General features: G+C 52.3%; 5 protein-coding genes across 5 annotated transcripts; 3 read left to right on the forward strand and 2 right to left on the reverse strand.

Annotated features, from left to right (window-relative positions):
- Positions 1-206: 206 nt before the first annotated feature.
- On the reverse strand, positions 207-5,347 carry VE01_05540 (uncharacterized protein). The gene is made up of 3 exons (XM_018275003.2): positions 4,544-5,347; positions 2,521-4,484; positions 207-2,472 (listed from the first exon to the last, which is right to left on the reverse strand). The coding sequence occupies exons 1-3, from the start codon at positions 4,952-4,954 to the stop codon at positions 507-509; spliced, it is 4,341 nt and encodes a 1,446-aa protein (XP_018130701.1). The 5' UTR covers positions 4,955-5,347; the 3' UTR covers positions 207-506.
- Positions 5,348-5,543: 196 nt separating this feature from the next.
- On the reverse strand, positions 5,544-7,096 carry VE01_05541 (uncharacterized protein). The gene has a single exon (XM_018275004.2). The coding sequence runs from the start codon at positions 6,576-6,578 to the stop codon at positions 5,580-5,582; it is 999 nt and encodes a 332-aa protein (XP_018130700.1). The 5' UTR covers positions 6,579-7,096; the 3' UTR covers positions 5,544-5,579.
- A 1,613-nt stretch (positions 7,097-8,709) lies between these two features.
- Positions 8,710-10,913, forward strand: VE01_05542 (uncharacterized protein). The gene is made up of 4 exons (XM_018275005.2): positions 8,710-8,877; positions 8,976-9,197; positions 9,361-9,475; positions 9,675-10,913. The coding sequence occupies exons 1-4, from the start codon at positions 8,826-8,828 to the stop codon at positions 10,648-10,650; spliced, it is 1,365 nt and encodes a 454-aa protein (XP_018130570.1). The 5' UTR covers positions 8,710-8,825; the 3' UTR covers positions 10,651-10,913.
- A 1,574-nt stretch (positions 10,914-12,487) lies between these two features.
- On the forward strand, positions 12,488-16,135 carry VE01_05543 (uncharacterized protein; the record flags this gene model as incomplete). Its single annotated transcript, XM_018275006.2, has 3 exons — positions 12,488-13,492; positions 14,281-15,384; positions 15,432-16,135. The coding sequence occupies 3 exons, from the start codon at positions 12,488-12,490 to the stop codon at positions 15,618-15,620; spliced, it is 2,298 nt and encodes a 765-aa protein (XP_018130699.1). The 3' UTR covers positions 15,621-16,135.
- Positions 16,136-16,866: 731 nt separating this feature from the next.
- Positions 16,867-18,982, forward strand: VE01_05544 (uncharacterized protein). Its single transcript, XM_059463708.1, has 6 exons — positions 16,867-16,936; positions 17,032-17,049; positions 17,158-17,485; positions 17,541-18,283; positions 18,340-18,536; positions 18,599-18,982. The coding sequence occupies exons 2-6, from the start codon at positions 17,035-17,037 to the stop codon at positions 18,633-18,635; spliced, it is 1,320 nt and encodes a 439-aa protein (XP_059319726.1). The 5' UTR covers positions 16,867-16,936; positions 17,032-17,034; the 3' UTR covers positions 18,636-18,982.
- The last annotated feature ends 55 nt before the right edge of the window (positions 18,983-19,037 follow it).

Raw genomic sequence — 19,037 nt, forward strand, 5'->3', positions numbered from 1 at the left:
TGTTTTGCGACAGCCGTGTACGTTTGGCCGTTTTGCGTAGTAATGTTGTTAGATAAAAGCAGCATTGGCCTTAGAACAACTCACGCGATACTGCAACTCATTATCATGTTTCCATCAACAGAAACCTCAAAGTCGTCGCATTCAGCGACCAGCGCCGACAGAGATGCCCAATTCTCTTGAGTCTATGGTCATATGTGATTGTTATGTGCATGTCGGGAACTAAATACTAATGTTCTGTGTGTGGAAGTAGATGGTTTGAGGGCGGCGGTAACATCCCCCTTAAATCGAGATAAAAAACGGCTTGTCCCCCCTCCCCTTGCTTCACCCTCGCGCGTTGAATTGTATAAAATACATAACTAAAACACCACAATAGGTTAAGATTTTGCACTTAAACATACACACACATATAATTCTCACCCCCGAAACAAATCAAATCCAAAATTCATAATCCATAAAATTTTATATACAAAAAACCCCCCTCAACGATTCCACCATTTACATCCCTCTTAAATCGAGATAAAGAACGGCTTATCCCCCTCCCCTTGCTTGACCCTCGCGCGCTGCACAATAGGATCCACACATGCGTTCCTGATCCGCTCCGTTGTCGCGGGGCTGTCAAGGTATAACATGCCATCTTCCATCTCTGCCGATGCTTCTTGTCCTTGTGGTTGTAATGCATCGGCGGCAGGAACGTCCTCTGGGGTGGTGGTCGTCGTATCATCCGAAACGCTACTTGGCTCACTAGTCACCGGCGACTCATCGCTCTCTCTGCTCGTGGTGTCGCCATTGCTTGCCTCACCATTCGTCGCCTCTCCATTCTCGGCATGACCGTTAGTCGCTTCACCATTCGTCGTCTCCCCAACCTCCCCATTCCCCAACCCCTTTGCCACAAACCTCCTCGCCTCAACCCCCCACTGCCTCCTCCCCGCCCGAATCGCATCCCTAATCGCAAAGAACACCACACTGCCCAAAAACAGCGGCGGCTCCCCAACCCCCCTACTCCTCCCAATAGTCCTCAACTCCTTCCACTCCACCCCCTTCAGCAAACTAACATTAAACGTCTGCGGCACGTCCCTAAAGCCCGGGATCTTGTAATTCCCCGGCCCGCGGGTGGCGAGCTGCCCTGCCATGGGGCCGCCGCCGAACCACAGCGACTCTTCCATCGTGAACAAGCCGACACCTTGGACGAAGGCTCCCTCAACCTGCCCGTAATCAACAGAGGGATTAATACTACGTCCAACATCCATCAGCACATCTGCACGAATACACGTCCACGAGCCGGTAAGCGTATCGACCTCAACCTCAGCAGCAGCAACACCCTGCGTGAAGTAGAAGAACATCTTCCCCTCGTTCTTGCCCCACGTATACCCTATCTCAGGAGTACGGTAGTACCCCTGCGCGGACAGGTTGACGCGGGAGAAGTACGCGGCATGTGCGAGCTGAGCCATAGTGGCCTCGGGACCGAGCTGGGTCTTGAAAGGGGCGAGACGCTCGTTGAGCTGCGCACAGGCGTTGTAGATGGCGTAGCCGTTGAGATCGCTGGATGCGCTGGCGGCTGTGGAGGAGGTGTTGGCGACGGTGTTGGTGCCGGTTTCCGAGATATGCACGGAATCCAAGGGGACGCCGAGGGTCTCAGCAGCGACCATGCACATCTTGGTGTGCAGCCCCTGACCCATCTCAGTACCACCGTGGGCAAGCAGCACGGAACCATCGTGGTAGATGTGCACAAGCGCACCAGCCTGGTTAAGGAACAGCGCGGTGAAGGAGATACCGAACTTAGTCGGCACGATAGCAAGACCACGCTTACGCCACTTGTGAGTTTTGTTGAACTCATCGACAGCCAGACGGCGCTCCTCGTACTTGGAGTTCTTGCGAACCTGGTCATACATAAGGGGTACATGCCAGTCCTGCAGCGCCTGGTTGAAGTGCGTGATCTCCATAGGCTTGTACATGTTGATCTCCCGCAGCCTCTCAGCTGGGATACCGAGCCTGTCTGCTGCCTCTTCAATGTACGTCTCTGCAACGAAAAGACCCTGGGGTCCACCAAAGCCACGGAAAGCGGAGTTGGACATAGTGTTAGTGCGCGCGATACGGCCACGTACGTGTACATTCGGGATGGCATAGCAACCATCAATATGGGAGAGAGCGCGTTCACAGACAGCTCCACTGAGATCCTGCGTCCAGCCACCGTTGCAGACAACCTCCGCGTCGAGGGCCTGAAGCTTGCCATCGCTGTTGATGGCGATCTTCCACTTCGTGAGGAAGGGATGGCGCTGGCCACTGGTCATCATGTCTTCGTCGCGGTTAAGCATGCAGCGCACAGGCCGTCCCGTCTTCTTCGCAGCGAGCGCCATGATAGAACTCAGTTGCACCGAACGGGTTTCCTTGCCCCCAAAGCCGCCACCAAGACGCTTGACTCGGCAGACGACCTTGTTGTTGGCGACATTGCAGACCTGTGCGACATATGCTTGCCTGTTCTCGTTAGTACTGAGATATATCTCATAAAAATGGATTACTTACGTCTCTGTCGGGTTCTGCGTACAAGCAAAAACCTCCATCTCGCCATCTTCCGGCTTCGGTATAGCGACACAGGCATTAGTCTCAAGGTAGAAATGCTCCTGACCTCCCATCCTCGTCGTGCCAGAGATGACATGATCCGCCTCCGCAAACGCCTTCTCCGTGTCCCCAGTCTTGATGAACCTGAACTGCTCGAAGTAGCTCTCCTTCTCAATAGCCTCTTCGATAGTATAGATAGCAGGCAGCTCTTCATACTGTATCTTGACTGCCCTCGCACCAGCAGCAGCCTCGTTTGCCGTACTGGCGAGGATAACACCAATAGGCTGACCACAGGTAAAGACCTCATTTACAGCGAAGAACACCTCATCTCTCACCGGTGCACCCCACCAGTTCGCCTCGGGGCTGGGCATATCCGTATGATCCAGATAGTCCACCACACCAGGCAACTCCAAAGCCGCCGACGTATCAACAGATATGAGTTTCGCCCGCGCCTTCGTCGAAAGGACCAGACACCCGTACAACTCATTCCTCTGGACCGGGATATCATCAGTATACTGCGCCTGCCCCGTACACTGCTTCAGCGCAGCAACATGCGGCTGCGCGCGACCCATAATCATCTTCTCATACGCAGCCGTAGCATCGTGATCCTGCTCACCACGCGAAATCTCACGCTCAATCTCACCAACGGCCTCAAGATCCGCACCATCGTTGCCGAGCTTGATGAGCACCTCGTGGTAGAAGCGGTAGAAGAAGCTCATTGCGAGGGTCTTGCGGTAGGTCGCCATTCCACCTGGAACGCCGAACTTGAGATCAAAGTCCTGCTCGAGGGCGCCCATGACGCCTTCAAGCGTTGCCGGATCTGTCCACTTCTTGCCAATGAGGAAAGTGTCCGCCTTCTTCGCTGAGATGGTGAGAGGCGCCATTCCGCCGTAGACGAGGTTGGCGCTCTCAACTTCGTGGGTCTCGCTGAGTTTGACTCGGAGGGCAGCAGTGACGATAGCAATATCATCATCCTTCCTCTTCGCCTGCTTATACGCACTGGTATACTCGTTCGTCGCCGTGACAGGAATCCGAAGACTAGCGATGATCGCGCCCGCCGGGAGCGCAGTGGTACGATATGACTTGAAGAACTCCGTCATCGGGATCTCCGTATCCTCTTCTAGAGTTTTCGCAACCAAGGTAGCATTCGCAGCAACAAGCACAGGGTTCAGATCACTGATCGGACTCGCCGTCGCCAGATTACCCGCCGGCGTCCCAACATTCCTAATCTGCCTTCCGGCGAAGAACTGCAGCTGCCTGTGCATATTCGTAAACACCTGTCCCTTCTCAGGTCCATAATGCTCAACAGCCTTCAGCGCAATGGCTTCCAGGTCCGTCAGCGTGATGTTGCCGCCAATCTCTAGATGATCGTCATGGAACTCAAACTTTCGCAGTTCCGGGATATCTCCAACGAACACCGAGGCCGAGTACTGCATAGCCTTGAACTTAATCTCAATCTGCGTCTCACTGCTACCTCCAATAATCTTGGCGGACGGCAGCGCATGCTTGATGCGCAGGAGTTGGTCCACAGTGACGGGGCGGTACCAGCGCTTCCGCTTATTACCGAACGTCAACGGCTTGAACTCGTACTTGGTGAGGGCGGGCGGGAAGATGAGTTGGGTGTCGGGGTTATACTCGATGAACCCAGGCGGCGTGAAGCGCTTGATCGGCTGGTCGTCGTCGGCGGGCTTGCTCTGACAGCATCCACCACCTCCCTCCTTCTCCATGCAGCATCCGCCACCGCCGTTGGTCTTGGCCTTTGCACATCCAGTCTCGGCGCTGAATGTACGCGCCGCTTCCAGGATAGGCCTGTACCCCGTGCAGCGGCACAGGTTGCCGTCAAATGCTTCCTCGATGGAATGCTCAGTAGGTTGATCTTCATTCCGTAGCAGCGCATATAGACTCATCACAATACCAGGAGTACAGAACTGTGATACCGTTAGCAACGCCCCCATATATCTCTCACACCAGGAAAGGAGAAACTTACCCCGCATTGACTCCCATTCCCCTTCGCAATGCGCTCTTGCACAGCATGCGGCCTCTCAACATTTCCAATCCCCTCCACCGTAATAACATGCTTGCCATCCACACTCACAAGCGGCGCCAGACACGCATTAACGCTGGCATGGTATATCTTCTTCGTCGTAGGATTCCACTGACTAACAACGACAGTGCACGCGCCACATCCGCCCTCCGAACATCCCAGCTTGGTGCCGGTGAGTCCAATGCCACGGAGATACTCGAGCAGGGTGATTTCAGGGTCGATGTTGTCGAGATTGACGCGGGTGCCGTTCAGGAAGAAGCGGAGGGTTGTGTCGTAGAAAGCGGTCACGTCGGCGAGGTTTGTGGATGCCTCGGCGGGGGCGGCGGGGGTGGGAGAGACGGCACTGGGCGCCATGGCTGATAAGAGTTTGGGATAGTAGTTGGCGTTGGTGTTTGTTTATACCCGCGTGAGGCGTCGAGGGTCGCTGTCTCACTCACTCGACTGACAAAGCAAGGGTTGGAGTAAGAGTGAGACACGGGGGTATCACGAACGAACAACGAAGGGCTGGGTATATATATATAGATACAAGTGCATCAGAACAGGTGATATGAGAGGGTGAGGAGCATGGCTGGACGCGCAATTGATATATGTATAAAATGGGGGAAATAAGAAGAATGAGGGGAACGGAAATATTAGGAAAGAGAGGAGAGAATAGTTTTTAGTCAGTGTGTTGATAATGAGGGGTGGAGAGAAGAGGAGTAGTTTCTTTTTGATGGCATTGCCACTTTCGGTGTGGGGAGAGCTCCGATAAGATATGCGCGGCGATAAAGTACAAGGCGGCGACCTCCGACTTTGTGCCTTACCTGAAGTTGTCTAGCGTGGGTGGCACGTGATGTATAGTATATTGAGTCACGTGTAGGTAGCTCCCCAACACCGACGAGGTGAGAAATGAAGAAGTAGGAAAGAAGAAAACGAAAAATGAGAGAGAGACTCAAAATTCAAGGTCGATACTGATGTTAAAGCCCTCTTTCCCGCATAATCAGTCCCCAGTCTCACGCATTTTGTTCGTAACCTTTTCCAGCACCATACGGCCGAGGCTGACGTGAGCTGTCTGTTCCCCCCAAGGGATATCTCGCTGCTCTTCATCCCTGAACGTTGTATTCGCGAACCATGCATCTCGGAGATATTCTTCCCGCTCCTGCGGATCCTTGCCGATATCTGCCACTTTCCCCGCATACTTAATAGTCATAGCGTTGAGGAGCAGACGACACACTCGGCCGTTGCCATCCTCGAAGGGATGGATACACACAAACGCCGTGGAAAGCCGGCAAGCAAAGTCGATAGCGTTGATTTCCCCGGTCTTCTCCGCTGTCTTTATTCGCTCGTTGTGTTCCCCAACGAGGTTTCTCATAAAGAGCTTCACGGATTTGCCGCGGACGAATTTCGAGGAGAAGAGCGGGACTTGCTTCCTCTGGGGGACAGGTCGGTTCGGTTTTAGCCGCTTGCAGTCTTGGACTCGTTTTTTGTATTCTTCGTCTGTTTCAAGGCGGAGTCCATGGCTTGCTCCCTCGTCCGACTCTCTGTAGGTGCCTCCTGACGCTTGGTGTTCCGAAAAGCGCATGAGGATCCGATGTGTCTCCTTTATGATATCTTCGTCGAGAGGGACATCTTGTAGCACGATCGTGTCAAAGAGGTGCTTTGCAGCTAGTGCATGCTGGACAATCTCGTGTCTTGAGCGCATGACAGATTGTAAGTCCGTTGCCCGACCGCTTGAAGAAAGGTGATCAAGCTCGAGTGTGTATTCGTCAGATCCCTCGTCAATGTCTTCGATGTTTGGTATCTTGCCGCTGAAAACTTGGCGACAAAACCGATCTGTAACTCCGATGGCCCCTCCTACCACCTCGATTGCATTGCTCCCAAATATTACATCGCTGAGTCTGGAGATAATAGTGTCTGACAGTTTCCTGGGTGCTGTTGGGCCGCTTTCTTGGCTCAGTTTCTGGCAGGGTCGTGTCTGCCTGTTCGCTGCCGATGCCATCTTTTCAGCTTTACAGTAACTGTTTATAAAACCGGGAATGTATCCTGTTGGTGTTACATGGAAAGATGGGTGACTGTAAAACTTATAATAATCTCTGGTTATTGTGAGTTTATTGGAAGTTCAGTAAACGCTAGTAACTGTTCATTCGACAAGAAGTACGAAATAAGGTACTAATAATCCCCTGATTTTTAACTTACGATAAGCTAAATTCCATACTATAATTCATCCCATACTAAATTACACACTAAATATATAAAAATATAAAACTGGAAGGAGCGAGTTGTATATATATACTATGACCTATACTATGACCATTATGAAGCAAGGGAAGGAGCCATCCTAGAGTCAATGCACCTGCCAAGTCTCTCATCAATTACAACGCCTTGGCCAAACTTGGTCGCTAGCGTAAATGTTTTCGAGATCGATTCCCCTCCCGAGCCTACTGTCGGAGAGTAACTCTTCTCATCGCTTTGAGTCTTACTTACCGGGAGAACTTACCGGGAGAACTTACCGGGAGATCATCGTCTGCTGGGATCATAGCATCTACACGTGATTTGTCGTATTTGAGATACTCGTATCACGTGATTCACCGCCCCACAAATCGGGCATCCATCCCGCATCCCACACCTGTCCCACTTCCACCACCCACTTTTGTGCCCACATAACACGCCTGCGATTGTCAGCAATTCTGCCACTACGCACATGCTAAATGCAGACACACTCGTGGTCCTAGCCGTGGATGCTATCTTATCTTCACAGATAGCTAGAGAGTAGGGAAGATAGAGTCCGTATGCGTATATACGCATGCAGTGGGTAGTATTTATATAGTATTTATTCTCTTCCGGTTAAGATGCTCCCGGATTACTCTGTAGAAATGAAGATGAAGATATACTCTGTATATATTCTATGGTGCAATCGGCGTGAAAAAATACGATTGTGGCAAACTGAAACTGGACGCACGCGACCACTATCCACTTGCGGTGCTCGTGGGGTGCTGGTGGGGTGCTGGTTGCGCCGTAGCTAAGGTTAGGACGGTTAGTTCCGGTGAGCAAGGTAAGGTTAGTACGGGTAAGTAAAGTCTTCCATGTATAGTAGTATAGTAGTGAAAAGCCGATGTGAAAAGCCAATGTTTTGTTGGAACTACTGTAAACTATAGTAGTATGCTGTAGTATGTTGTAGTATGGTTATAGTACGGAGTAGTTGACTATAGTAGCATAGCAGTTACGCACAGGGCGCGCGTTTATCTGCCCACGTTGTTGCATACGGCACTCTCGTAGGGCAATAGATCGGCCTCGGCCACAGACTGCATGTCAGTCCTGCCTTACAATGGTACTAGTAGCGAGTCTAGCAGGGAATCTAGTAGGGAATCTAGTAGGGAATCTAGTAGATTCAGTCTAGTAGTGAGTCTAGTAGTACGCTACAGCAGTGACGCCTTACTTATGTGGAGTTATGGAGACAACAGGCAGGAACAGGGAGGGAAAACGGGAGACAATATGGAGACGGTTTACGAGTCCGACGCTACGCTACTGCCATACTCTACTACGGAGTACACTCTGTCTCCCCGACTCTATGTTACCTCCATACTCTACTCTACCGATAAGCGGAGGAGGCAGAATGGTTATGCGGGCGGGTGATGGCGATAGTGGCCCGTCCTCCGCCGGAAGAATATGGTGGGCGCCGACGGCCAAAAAACGTGACAGGCCGTGCACGTGAATTTACCCAGGGTGTATTTCGTCTTGTGTCGTCATCATGATTCTACAGCACGCTACACCACAGCACAGCCACCAATATAAACAAATCCGGTCTCTCTACAGTACCTATAGCATCTAAAACACACACATAAAATTAAATCCAGCTATCCAACTACTACCTACCCCTCCTTGCAAAGCCGAAAATGAAAACATAAAAAACTAAAATCCGATATTGTTCGTTGGGTTGGTTCCTTATCGTCCAACAGCCACGCCGAGATTCTCCCACCCCACTACCCAAAACATCTTAGCCTTGTTTGGCGTAGATTAGCCGATCAAGGGTCAAGGGCGCAAGGATCAACTAACAAGGGTCTCCACCCCCAGCCGCCGACGCAAGTCCTCCACCCGCAGTATCTCTCCCCGACGCCGGCAAACTCCCAATCGAATAACTTCAGCATCCTCTATTTCTCTCTCCTTTTACCTTCTTCTTCCTCCTCCGTCCTAATTTTACTGCTCGACCACCACCACAACCACTGCTGCTTCTACTACAGCTGCATCAATGAAGTATGGCCAAGCTCTTTACGAGCGCAGCGTCCCTCAATGGGCGCCTTGTATGTTCCCCGCCTTCCAATCCCCATCCAAACAGTCATAGTAACCACGACGACCGATAAAAAAACCGCCAAACTAACAATTCCTCTCAAATCACCAGATAACATCGACTACAACGAGCTAAAGTCTCTCATCCGCACGCACACCACCCCGCCCCCAGGCTCGTCGCACTCCAACACCAGCCAGCCCGTCGCGATACCCGGCCAGGCCGACGAGGCACTGTCATGCTTCGAGGCACGCTTTGCGAGGGAGCTGGGGGCGCAGCATGCGAGGGTTGATTTGTTCGTGAGGAGCAAGGCGGATGAGTTTCACAGGCGATTGAGTAAGTGCTTTTTATTTTCGTTGGGTGTACGTCGTCGTCATGGATTGCTGGGTTCGGGTATACCGAGGGTAGAGGTAGATAGTGGAATTGAGAGGGCAGATAAGGGATTGGAGACTAGAAATTGGGAATTGGGTAATTGAACTAGGCTGACAGTACGAAATAGGTGACTACGAACAGAAACTGATCCGACTTATTGCTCGTGGAGACCCGGAGAGTGGAGGGATAATGACGGCGAGGAGGAGGGAAAGACTCGCGAGATTGGAGACGAGAGTTTTACGGTTAGTCTTCCCCCCTGGTTCTATATGGTGATGGGCAGTGGCTATGGACAGTTGAGATGTCCAAGAGCATTGTTCAATTGCCAATGGAAACGAACAAAAACACTGGGCGGCACTTGGCAATTGGCAAAGAACTGGACACTGCCCATAGCCGACACACAACACAACACCCATCCACGAACCAACACTAACAACCACCCAGCTGCACAGACGACATCCGCAACCTCGACCGCTTCATCCAAGCCCAACGCATCGGCTTCCAAAAGATCCTCAAAAAATACCGCAAATGGACCGGCTCCCCCACCCTCCCCCGCCTCACCGACCCCTTCCTCTCCCCCACAACATCCTTCACCCACCTCTCCCTCCTCCCCCTCCTAACCGCCTTCACCGACCTCAGCACCCGCATCGCCGCCTTCTCCCCTCCCCCATCCTCGACAAGCACGCCCCTCACCCTCTCCCGCCGCTCCTCGCAACCCCTCCCCCACTCCCCCGTCGCAGCGCGCAATAAAGCCGTCCAAACAGCCGCATACTGGAACGAATACGACTACCCCAGCGACGGCGGCGGCGCCGAAGAACCATACACCATCGCCTTCGACGCCACCGCCGACGACAGCGCTTTCCCAGGCCAACAACGCATGGCCAAGGCTCTTGCCTACATCGGCGAAAAAACAGCCGTGCTGGGGTGGTTCCGTCCCACCTCCTCGGGGGGGGAATCTTCTTCCAAGGGAGAACGCCGCGCTTTACTCGGTAGCAGCGGCCGTACCTCTGATCTGGAGACGGGAGAAGAGGAGGACTTCGAAGATTACGACGCTGAGGGTTTTCCACTCGGTTATGAGACGCATTACGCTACGTTCCCGTCGATCGCTACGCAGCGACTTACTGCGCAGAGGAGTAGACTGCTCTTGCTCGCGCTGGTGGCGTGTTATACTTCTTCCTCGCTGCTGATGGGGATTAGCGGCATCTTGGTTGCGACTGGACGCAACAGGTTGAGAGCTGAAGTCGACGCAGGGGTGATTGCTGGTGTGGTGGCTGCCCTCGGGTTCGTGGGCGTGGGTGTTAGAGTCGGTGCTTTGAGATGGGAGGAAGCAGGTGTGTGGGAGAAAGTCGGAGTTGTCGTCGGGTTCGTGGCCGGGTGTATGGTGGGAGGCGGGTTGTTGGTAGGTGTTATGGGCGGCTGATGATACCTGCCGTACCAGAGACGATTTTGATATCTTGGAGTTTTGCGAGGGGGGTTTGTTTTTTTGGGTAGCGGACAGCGTCAGGATGTGGGAAAGGGGGGGGAGGGAATTTTTGGTGTCTTTTTTAGAGGACGTACAAGATGGGAGGGATGTACATACGCCACGATACGATGATGATATATATAGGGAAGCCACACCGCTACTGGGCGTTTTTTTTTGTTGGATATTTGAGTTTTTTTAGCGCTGCGAGGAGGAGGAGGGTGGTGGGGGGACTGGGCTGGCTGGCTGGGGATGAGAGGGGTGTGTAGAATACCGAGCAGGGGAGATGATATATGGGTTTGAGCGATCTGATGGTGACGGGTGGGGGGTGTATATCATGAATTGAGATGTTAAGATATTTACTGGATGACTTACTGGCGGTGGTGAGGGGGATGTGTGTGTGGTGTGGGATTGTGATGTTGTGAAGTTTATGAGATGGGGGTTGGTGGGGTGGAGATGAAAAAGAGGTGTTATGGGATTCGACTTTCGAGAGGCTTGAGGGGTGAGGTGAGAGGTGCTTTTCCCACTTTGATTTACTGTATTAGTCTTTGCCCTTTCTCTCGACTTCACTTCCATGCCTACTTCACCTCCCGACACACCAACGGTGGCACCACACAAAAGTTTTGTGCTGCGGAGTTTTCTCATCAACTCTCTCTCCTTCTGAAGAAGATTGGAAGACTCGAGGTCATTTTGATCTCAGCTTCACATCTCAACTCGCTCACTTCACTGCATTGCTGCTTTGGTTAACCTTCTCGATCACTGGCAACGAGATATTCTCGCGCTGGCGGTTTGAGAGAGACATTATCGATCTTGGATCTGTGAGTCGGTGGCGGAGAGTTTTGGCATCTACTGCCTGCTCTCTGAACCGGGTTTCTGCTTCTTTCCTTCTCCAGGCTCCGTTGGATACTCGAGGTTGTTATCTTCCTCCAACTCTATCACGAACTTGAGCTTCTACCTTCCTTCAGCTTGATCACAGACTTGTTGCTACTTTCCTCCCGCAAGTCTACTACAGACTTGTGCTGCTGTCTTCCTTCAACTCCTTCAACCCCATCACACATTTCCTAATACTCCATTGCGGACCTGAGCTGCCTTCCTCCTCCTACCTCAACACAAACCTGGGCTGCTTTCTTTCGTCAACTCCATTGAAGGCTGAGCTGCTTTCTTCTTACTTCCCTATTGCAGACCTGAGCTGCTTTCCTGCTTGAACTCCATCACAGACTTCGAGCTGCTTTCCTTCTTCAACTCCATCAGACTTCAAGCTGTCTTCCTCCTTCAACCCCATCAAAGACGTGGAGGCTACCGACTACCGTCTGTCTCGCCGCTGTTGGTGGGAGAGACCTTTCAAATCAAGGTGTGGACAAACTCAGTCCAGTAGGTTCACTCAATTTTTACTCTCATATATCGGAAAGCCAACAGGTATGTAGCAAGTTTGAGTTCATTTACATCTGGATTTCACCCTCATTGTGTCATTTTCACTCCTCATATCTCATTTGCTTTAACAAAGCTCTGTTAACACTGCTCAAGTAGTTCACAGTTGGTTCAGCTCACTCCATAACGGGAGAAAGACGACTTCACAAGACCAGTTCGTTTGCAAAGCTCGAAGTTCCATCTACAGACAGCTCCGTCTTCACACATATCTCAACCAAGAAACAACATCACAGACAACTCGCTCGACATTCGCACACACCTACCATCGCACTTCCAATCATCCACTCCACAGATCTACCAGAAGCTTTCTCGGCGTCAACTCATCCAAAGTCACCTCAATCAACATCTATCAGCCACCCAGCCACCAACTATGTCTACTATGACTACCATGGCTACCATCGCCACACCTTCATCGAATTCTATCAATCCATTCCGCTTCCTCGACCTCAGCCCAGAATTGCGCAACAAGATCTATGAGCTTGTCCTCAGCTTCGATCGTCCTGTTAACCTCACCTGTACAACCGAGGTATACCGGGAGTACACAAACTACCACATCAACAAATGCCCATCCGACAAGCACCACGAGCTCCCCAACCTCAACCGTGGCGCCGCAGACAGAGACGAGGCTACCTGGTGCGTGGACCCGTACACAAACGTGCAGCGAAAACTCGACTTCCCGCGCTCCGTGCTGGGCCTACGCCATGTATGCAAGCAGATTGACGAGGAGATGCGGTACATTTTCTTCGCGATCAACGAGTTCCATTTCCGCAACGCGGCGCTCGCGCAGCGAGCTTTCGACCAAATGACAGATACGAAGGCGATGGAGGCGATCCAAGTGATGGGTTTCCGATTCTACGGGGACAATGCCCCCAAGCTATATCCGGCGCTGGCGAAGGCGTGTCCAAATTTGCGTGTGCTGAAGGTGTCGATGGATGCGAATAAACAAGTGACCATTCCAGGCCAGCATAAAACATTGAGGCGTGCTCGTGGCGTGCATGCCTTTGCGTCGTATGTCGCTGGGTTGGAGAAGCTGGAGAAGTTCGAGATAGTTGGAACGGACTATGTGAATGAGATTGTGCATGGAGTCGAGAAGTCGGTGGAAGTTGACATAAACCACCCTCTGGCGATTGGACCGTGGTTTAGGACAAAGATCCAGATGGGGAAGATGGAGCGAGAGATAATCGGGAAAGAGGTCATTGAGAGAGAGAGGAGGGAGAAGGAGAAGAGAGAGAAAGAAATGAAGGAGAAAAGGAAGGAACAGAGGACGAGGAGCCTGGCAAAAAGGGCGGAGAGGGAAAGGGATAGGGTGAGGCTGGAGGCTGAGAGATTGGAGAGGGTGAAGCAAGAGACACTGAGATTGGATAGGGAGAGAAGGGTTCGAGAGAGACAAGACAGAGAGAGACGTGAAAGAGAGAGGGCGAGGGTGGGGCAGAGGTTTCGTATCATATTCCCATAACCGGAGGGTTTCTTCCTGAAGGCAACGACGATGCTTCCGAGATGGGAGGAGGTCGACAGGCAAAAACAAATGTTTTATTTGCGTTGCCAGCGCGCCGATATAAGGTTTCCGGTGTCTATTACGCTTGGGCGGGCAGTTGGGAAACGCATTGCGCGGAATCTAGAGGTAATTCTTAATATGATTTGCGAGCTGGTGGATTCTCAATGCGGTTTTACCGTTATTATTTTCTCAGAGGAGTTATTTTAATCAGGAGAGGCTTTCAAAGTGTTGAGATTTTCAGAGAACTCGCTCTCACCGAGCATCATTATTAGTTATCAAATGCATATTTATAAAACCACGAGAAGCTTTAAAACTGTCTAACCCTTGATTGTGACCTTGGTGGCACTATCGCGCTAACCGCATTCCTCCCCACATGAGCGGTGTCCAGTGGCAGTAAGCCATAAACAACAGAATCAATCACCTTCAGCTTCCACCATCCCAGTTCCACGACATCTGTGCATTGGTTGCCCTAACAAAGCTATATTGATACTGGTGGTAGCTGGAAGTTCAATTGAATTACCAGTGTTAGCTGAAAGCAGTGTCTGCGCAACTGTCAACAACCACGAGTCGCGAATCCTTGTCTGCAATTACGAACGCGTCTGGCGGGCCGTCAAACATGGTGAATTACAATCTTCCATATCTGGTATGAACCACAACTAACTTTACAGGCTCCTGGGGCAGCTAAAATCCCGAAGAAGAGAGGACGACCTTCAAATGCGAGTTTACTGGAAGAGCGCGAGGAGCAGCCAGAAGCTCCCCCACCCAAACGGAAACGCGGCAGACCATCAAATGCAAGTAAAGCGCCTCAAGAGAGCGAGGAGACGCCGGAATCATCGCAACCTCGACGACGACGCGACAAGGCGCAGCAAGAAGCCGAAGAAAGGCCCGAACCATCCCCACCCCGGCGAAAGCGCGGGCGGCCTTCGAATGCGAGCCGAGTACTACAAGAAATCGAGAACGAACCGGAAGTAGCTGCACCCCCACGAAAACGCGGGAGACCATCGAATGCGAGCAGAATAGCGGAGGAAGTTGAGAACAGATCCGAGCAAATACGAGACAAACCAGCAAAGAAGAAGGCACGAGTGTCAACAGGAGGCGAATCTTCCCAGCGATCAGAAGCCGGCCCGAACAAGCGCGCAAGAGAGCCAGGGACGCGCCAATCACCACGGACACGTCAATCGCCACGAGCCGCCTCGCCCCCCTCACCCCTCCCATTCCAGCACCTCGAGCCCGTGGAATGCGGCATCTCCCACAACACCATCGACGCCACATGGGAGCCCCTCCCCGCCACCGCCCACGACCGCGCCATGCAGCTCCTCGGCGACATCGAGAAGTCAGTCGTGCAGCGCCTCCGCGACGAGCGTAAGCGGACTCAGGCGAGCACGGCGATCCAGATGGTGACGCGGCGGCTGGGGCGCAAGATTGGGCGGGGGTTGCCGTTTCCGCCTGGGTCGCGGCCGCAGCGGGAGGAGGATTTTGATTTCGAGCGGATACTGGATGCGACGAGGAAGCACGAGGGGCTGTTGACGCCGGCACTGCATGCGAGGGAGTTATTGAAGTCGGAGATTAGGAGGGAGGAGGCGATGTTGGAGAGGGAGCAGGAGGCACTGGAGAAGCTGGAGAAGAATGCGGCTGCGGAGCGGGGGAGGAGGAAGGCGGAAGCGAAGAAATTACATCCTTCTCTTGCGAAGAGGGGGGCAGAAGTGGTGGAGTGGGGTGATCGCGATCAACTCAACCTTGCAGATGAGCAGACTACGGCGGATGTGCTAGATGTGAGTCTACTAATTGTTTCTCGATAGGATGCGGCTAATTTGCGTAGGACGCGAAAATCGATGACGACCTGAGGCTGATTGTGGAGGAGCTACAGAATCACCTGGAGAGCATGGAGAATAACTTCAAGCAAGTCGAAGGCGTCATCCCTGCGATAGAGAAGAGCGAGGCAAATATCCGGGCTGCTCTGTTGACGCAGATCGATGAGCAGCGCTACGAGCAAATCATTATGGGATGAACGGTCGACTTTGTTCGGTCGGATCGATGCACAGCGCCACGAGGAAGTCATTGCGGGTTGAAGCATCTGCTCTGTTGGATCCGATAGATGAACAGCGCCACGAAGAAGCCATTATGGGTTGAAGGGTCTCCTTATGGGATGAAGGGTCAGCTCTGTTTGGTCGGATTGATGCTCCGCGCCATGAGCAAGCCATGGGTTGAAGCGTATACTCAGTTGGATCAGATCAATGGACGGCGCCATCAGCATGTGACTATAGTATGCATGCCCGGCCAGCTCTGTCGATCATGTCAATGCGCAAGGATATTGACATGCTACTACGGGATGAACTGGTGGGATCTGTTGAACTAAACCGATGCACAGTGCCATGAGGATGTTATAATGGGCACATTATTATGATATGAAGCGTCGAGGAAGTGGTTTAATGCCAGGAAATGATATACCCCCCTGCAGAGTTCTACTGCAGAATTCTAGAACGAATTATGATCCGTATAAATTATGAATATGATGAGTGAAACCACCTCGTATTTGCTGCATTCGTGTCTCATGAAAGATATACTCTTTCCTGTATTGTGCATATTGTAACTCCATAATTACTTCTCCTTGGTTGCTGGATCAGCAGCGTCGACAGCTTGGCCCACTCCGTTCCCATGTGCTCGGTGAATCAGATGTTCGGCATTGCTCACCCACTCCACTACTGCAAGGCGGGCGCGGGGCGCGGGCTAATTTTTAGCATCATAGAAACTTGGAGAGGGGAACGGGACATGACCCGAACCCTGCGAATCGCCTCTTTACCTCCAATCCCTCCCATCTTACTCGATTCTGGCCCAAAATAAATGCCACAAGCCTGCGCGCATACCCATTTCCACCATTCTCGAGCCTTCATACACGTCGCCGCCGCCGTGCGACTTGTTCTTCTGCGTGCGCCGCTGGTCCTGCAGCGTGCCGGGTATCGCGATCCTGCCTGACCCGAGGTACAAGCCGAAAAAGGCGCTCACACACAACCTGAGCAACAGACGTTAAATGGAAGCCGTCGTGCTCCAGATCCGATGTCATGGAACACAATGGCGACAGGAATAGGCCGCGCAAGACGTCGCAGACCCCTCCTGCTGCTCCTGCGCCTGCAGCAGCGACGAGCGCCACCAAGAATCCAAAGAAGAGGCGCAAGGTGAATCATGGTGAGCACACGACCTGACTGCTGCTTGGGCAGCAAAATCCCTTCACGTCCGCCCTGTTCCATTTTTCCGTGCTTTTTTTTTCCTGCGCTGTCGCTAATCCTGGAACGCGTGCCTACAGCTTGTGTATATTGCCGTCGTTCTGTAAGTCATCGATTGGTCCAGCTCACTTCAATGCTAGTTGTGTCGCATGTGAGTTTGTGCAGATTGCTTGTGCTGACCTGATACCTTTGAAATAGCATATGACATGCGACTTGGTACGACCCTCTTGTCTTCTTGCGACCCTCCCCCCCTCCCTCTTCACCGTCTCAGCCACGGCCGAACATCTCAGGCACTAGCAAGGCTAACTCTGCTTCGTCGCACAGGAAAGACCTTGCGCCCGTTGTATAAAGCGAAACATCGGCCACCTCTGCCACGACGAGCGACGCGAATCAGACTCGTCCACGAAGAAAGTGAAGGCGCGACAAAGCACCGCTGGCGAAGATGAAGACGGCGCAACTGCAGAGCCCACCCAGCCAGCAGAAAGCGGTATGAGCAGCTCGCTCGACCAGCGCGTCGACCAGGCACGCGAGGACGCCTTGGTGGGAGTCGGCACCGCGTCGATGCCACCACAACAAGCGCCGCTCCAGATCGTGCAACCGTCGCCCGTTTCGGGCGCACAGGCAAACGCGTTGAGTAGAACGAGTGGGCGCTGTATGTGGATCTCGTGGGGCCCCTTTTCTGGTGGCGATGGCTAACCGTCTTACAGTCATTGGAGACCGACCGAGCGATTGGCCTGGGGCGCAGAGCCAATACCAAGACATGCATAACTACCATCCCTCCTATATGTTTAACACTTCGGAATTCACGAACGAGTTTAACCTGCTCAATGATTTTTTGAATAACAGCCTTCTCGACGACGGCGGACTGCTCGAGGGCGACGCTGCCCACTTCTACAACGATCAATCCCTTCTCATGTCCAGCGGTATGAATAACAACGGGATACCCGCCAACTTCCAGCAGAACGCCGTGCAGGCGAGCAATCAGAATGGGAAGGCCATCTCGAGGCCTGCAAGCGCCATGCCCACTGACAAGGCCAAAGAATACTACCTCCAGGCTGCAGATCCGACCGGTAACGACACACCCGAAGAGCGAATGAACCGTCTGCTACAAGCGAAGTACGACGCAGGCATGCTGAAGCCGTTTAACTACGTGAGAGGCTACGCACAGCTCTCGTCCTACATGGACGTTCACATCAACGCCGCGTCGAAGCAGAAGATCCTGCGCCAGCTCGACCGATTCCGACCCAAGTTCAGAGAGAAGGTGCAGAAGCTGACGGATATCGAGCTGATCTACGTCGAGATGTGGTTCGAGAAGACGCTGATGGAATACGATCGCGTTTTTGCCAGTATGGCGATACCGGCGTGCTGCTGGCGAAGAACGGGCGAGATTTTTAGAGGGAACAAGGAGATGGCTGAGCTCATCCATGTGCCGATCGAGCAGATGCGGGATGTGAGTTGTCTTCTACCTCTTCTCCTGCAAAAAATGCTAATCGCGCGTCGTCGTAGGGCAAAATTGGGATCCACGAGATACTGACGGAAGACTCCCTGGTCAACTACTGGGAGAAATTCGGTGCCATCGCCTTCGACCAGAATCAGAAGGCTCTCTTGACGAGTTGTTCACTGAAGAATCCGGTCGAGGGCTCTACAGACAAGCCCATAAAATGCTGTTTTTCATTCACGATACGGAGAGACGAGAACAAGATGTGAGGCTCCTCCCTTTCCTCCAACTCTTTGCATTACTTATACTGATCCATCTCATCCACAGACCCACCCTTATTGTTGGAAACTTCCTACCACAATAGAGCATCAGGTAGGAAAGGCGTAATGATAAAATTAAAAAGCGCGATCAAAAAAATAGAAGTTTCTAGGAGTAGGGAAAGGCAACATTCTGGATTTTATACGCATGGCTCGTTTCCTTGGTATATCTGAGGCATAATCGTCGGCGGGGAGCCACTAAGACGTTTTGGGTTGAGGCCTGTTCTGAGGGGAGTGTGTTGATGACCCTCGTGGGTTTTGTACTTCTTCTGTAGGTAGAGCTCGGTTTATATCTGCGCATTCTTTCTCCGCGAAATAGAATATGTGATCTTCCGTACTATACTATACTTGTTCCATCTGTGAGGTTTCTATATGACGTTCATTTGTACTTGTGGCATCCTTTTCCTGCTTCTCAGTCCCCGTTGAAGCAGCCAGTCGGTTTTATCTCA

Source organism: Pseudogymnoascus verrucosus (genome assembly GCF_001662655.1).
Source record: "Pseudogymnoascus verrucosus strain UAMH 10579 unplaced genomic scaffold scaffold_20, whole genome shotgun sequence".
NCBI classification, from domain to species: Eukaryota; Fungi; Ascomycota; class Leotiomycetes; order Thelebolales; family Thelebolaceae; genus Pseudogymnoascus; species Pseudogymnoascus verrucosus.

Excerpts from the sequence above, each read along its gene's own strand:
- VE01_05540 (XM_018275003.2), bottom strand. The coding sequence starts at position 4,954 with ATGGCGCCCAGTGCCGTCTCTCCCACCCCCGCCGCCCCCGCCGAGGCA. Across the intron at positions 4,485-4,543 it reads GGAATGGGAGTCAATGCGGG|TTCTGTACTCCTGGTATTGT; the intron begins GTAAGTTTCTCC and ends ACGGTATCACAG. Across the intron at positions 2,473-2,520 it reads ACGCAGAACCCGACAGAGAC|GCAAGCATATGTCGCACAGG; the intron begins GTAAGTAATCCA and ends TAACGAGAACAG.
- VE01_05541 (XM_018275004.2), bottom strand. The coding sequence starts at position 6,578 with ATGGCATCGGCAGCGAACAGGCAGACACGACCCTGCCAGAAACTGAGC.
- VE01_05542 (XM_018275005.2), top strand. The coding sequence starts at position 8,826 with ATGAAGTATGGCCAAGCTCTTTACGAGCGCAGCGTCCCTCAATGGGCG. Across the intron at positions 8,878-8,975 it reads CGTCCCTCAATGGGCGCCTT|ATAACATCGACTACAACGAG; the intron begins GTATGTTCCCCG and ends TCAAATCACCAG. Across the intron at positions 9,476-9,674 it reads TTGGAGACGAGAGTTTTACG|CTGCACAGACGACATCCGCA; the intron begins GTTAGTCTTCCC and ends ACAACCACCCAG.
- VE01_05544 (XM_059463708.1), top strand. Across the intron at positions 17,486-17,540 it reads GAGTAGAACGAGTGGGCGCT|TCATTGGAGACCGACCGAGC; the intron begins GTATGTGGATCT and ends ACCGTCTTACAG. Across the intron at positions 18,284-18,339 it reads CGATCGAGCAGATGCGGGAT|GGCAAAATTGGGATCCACGA; the intron begins GTGAGTTGTCTT and ends GCGTCGTCGTAG.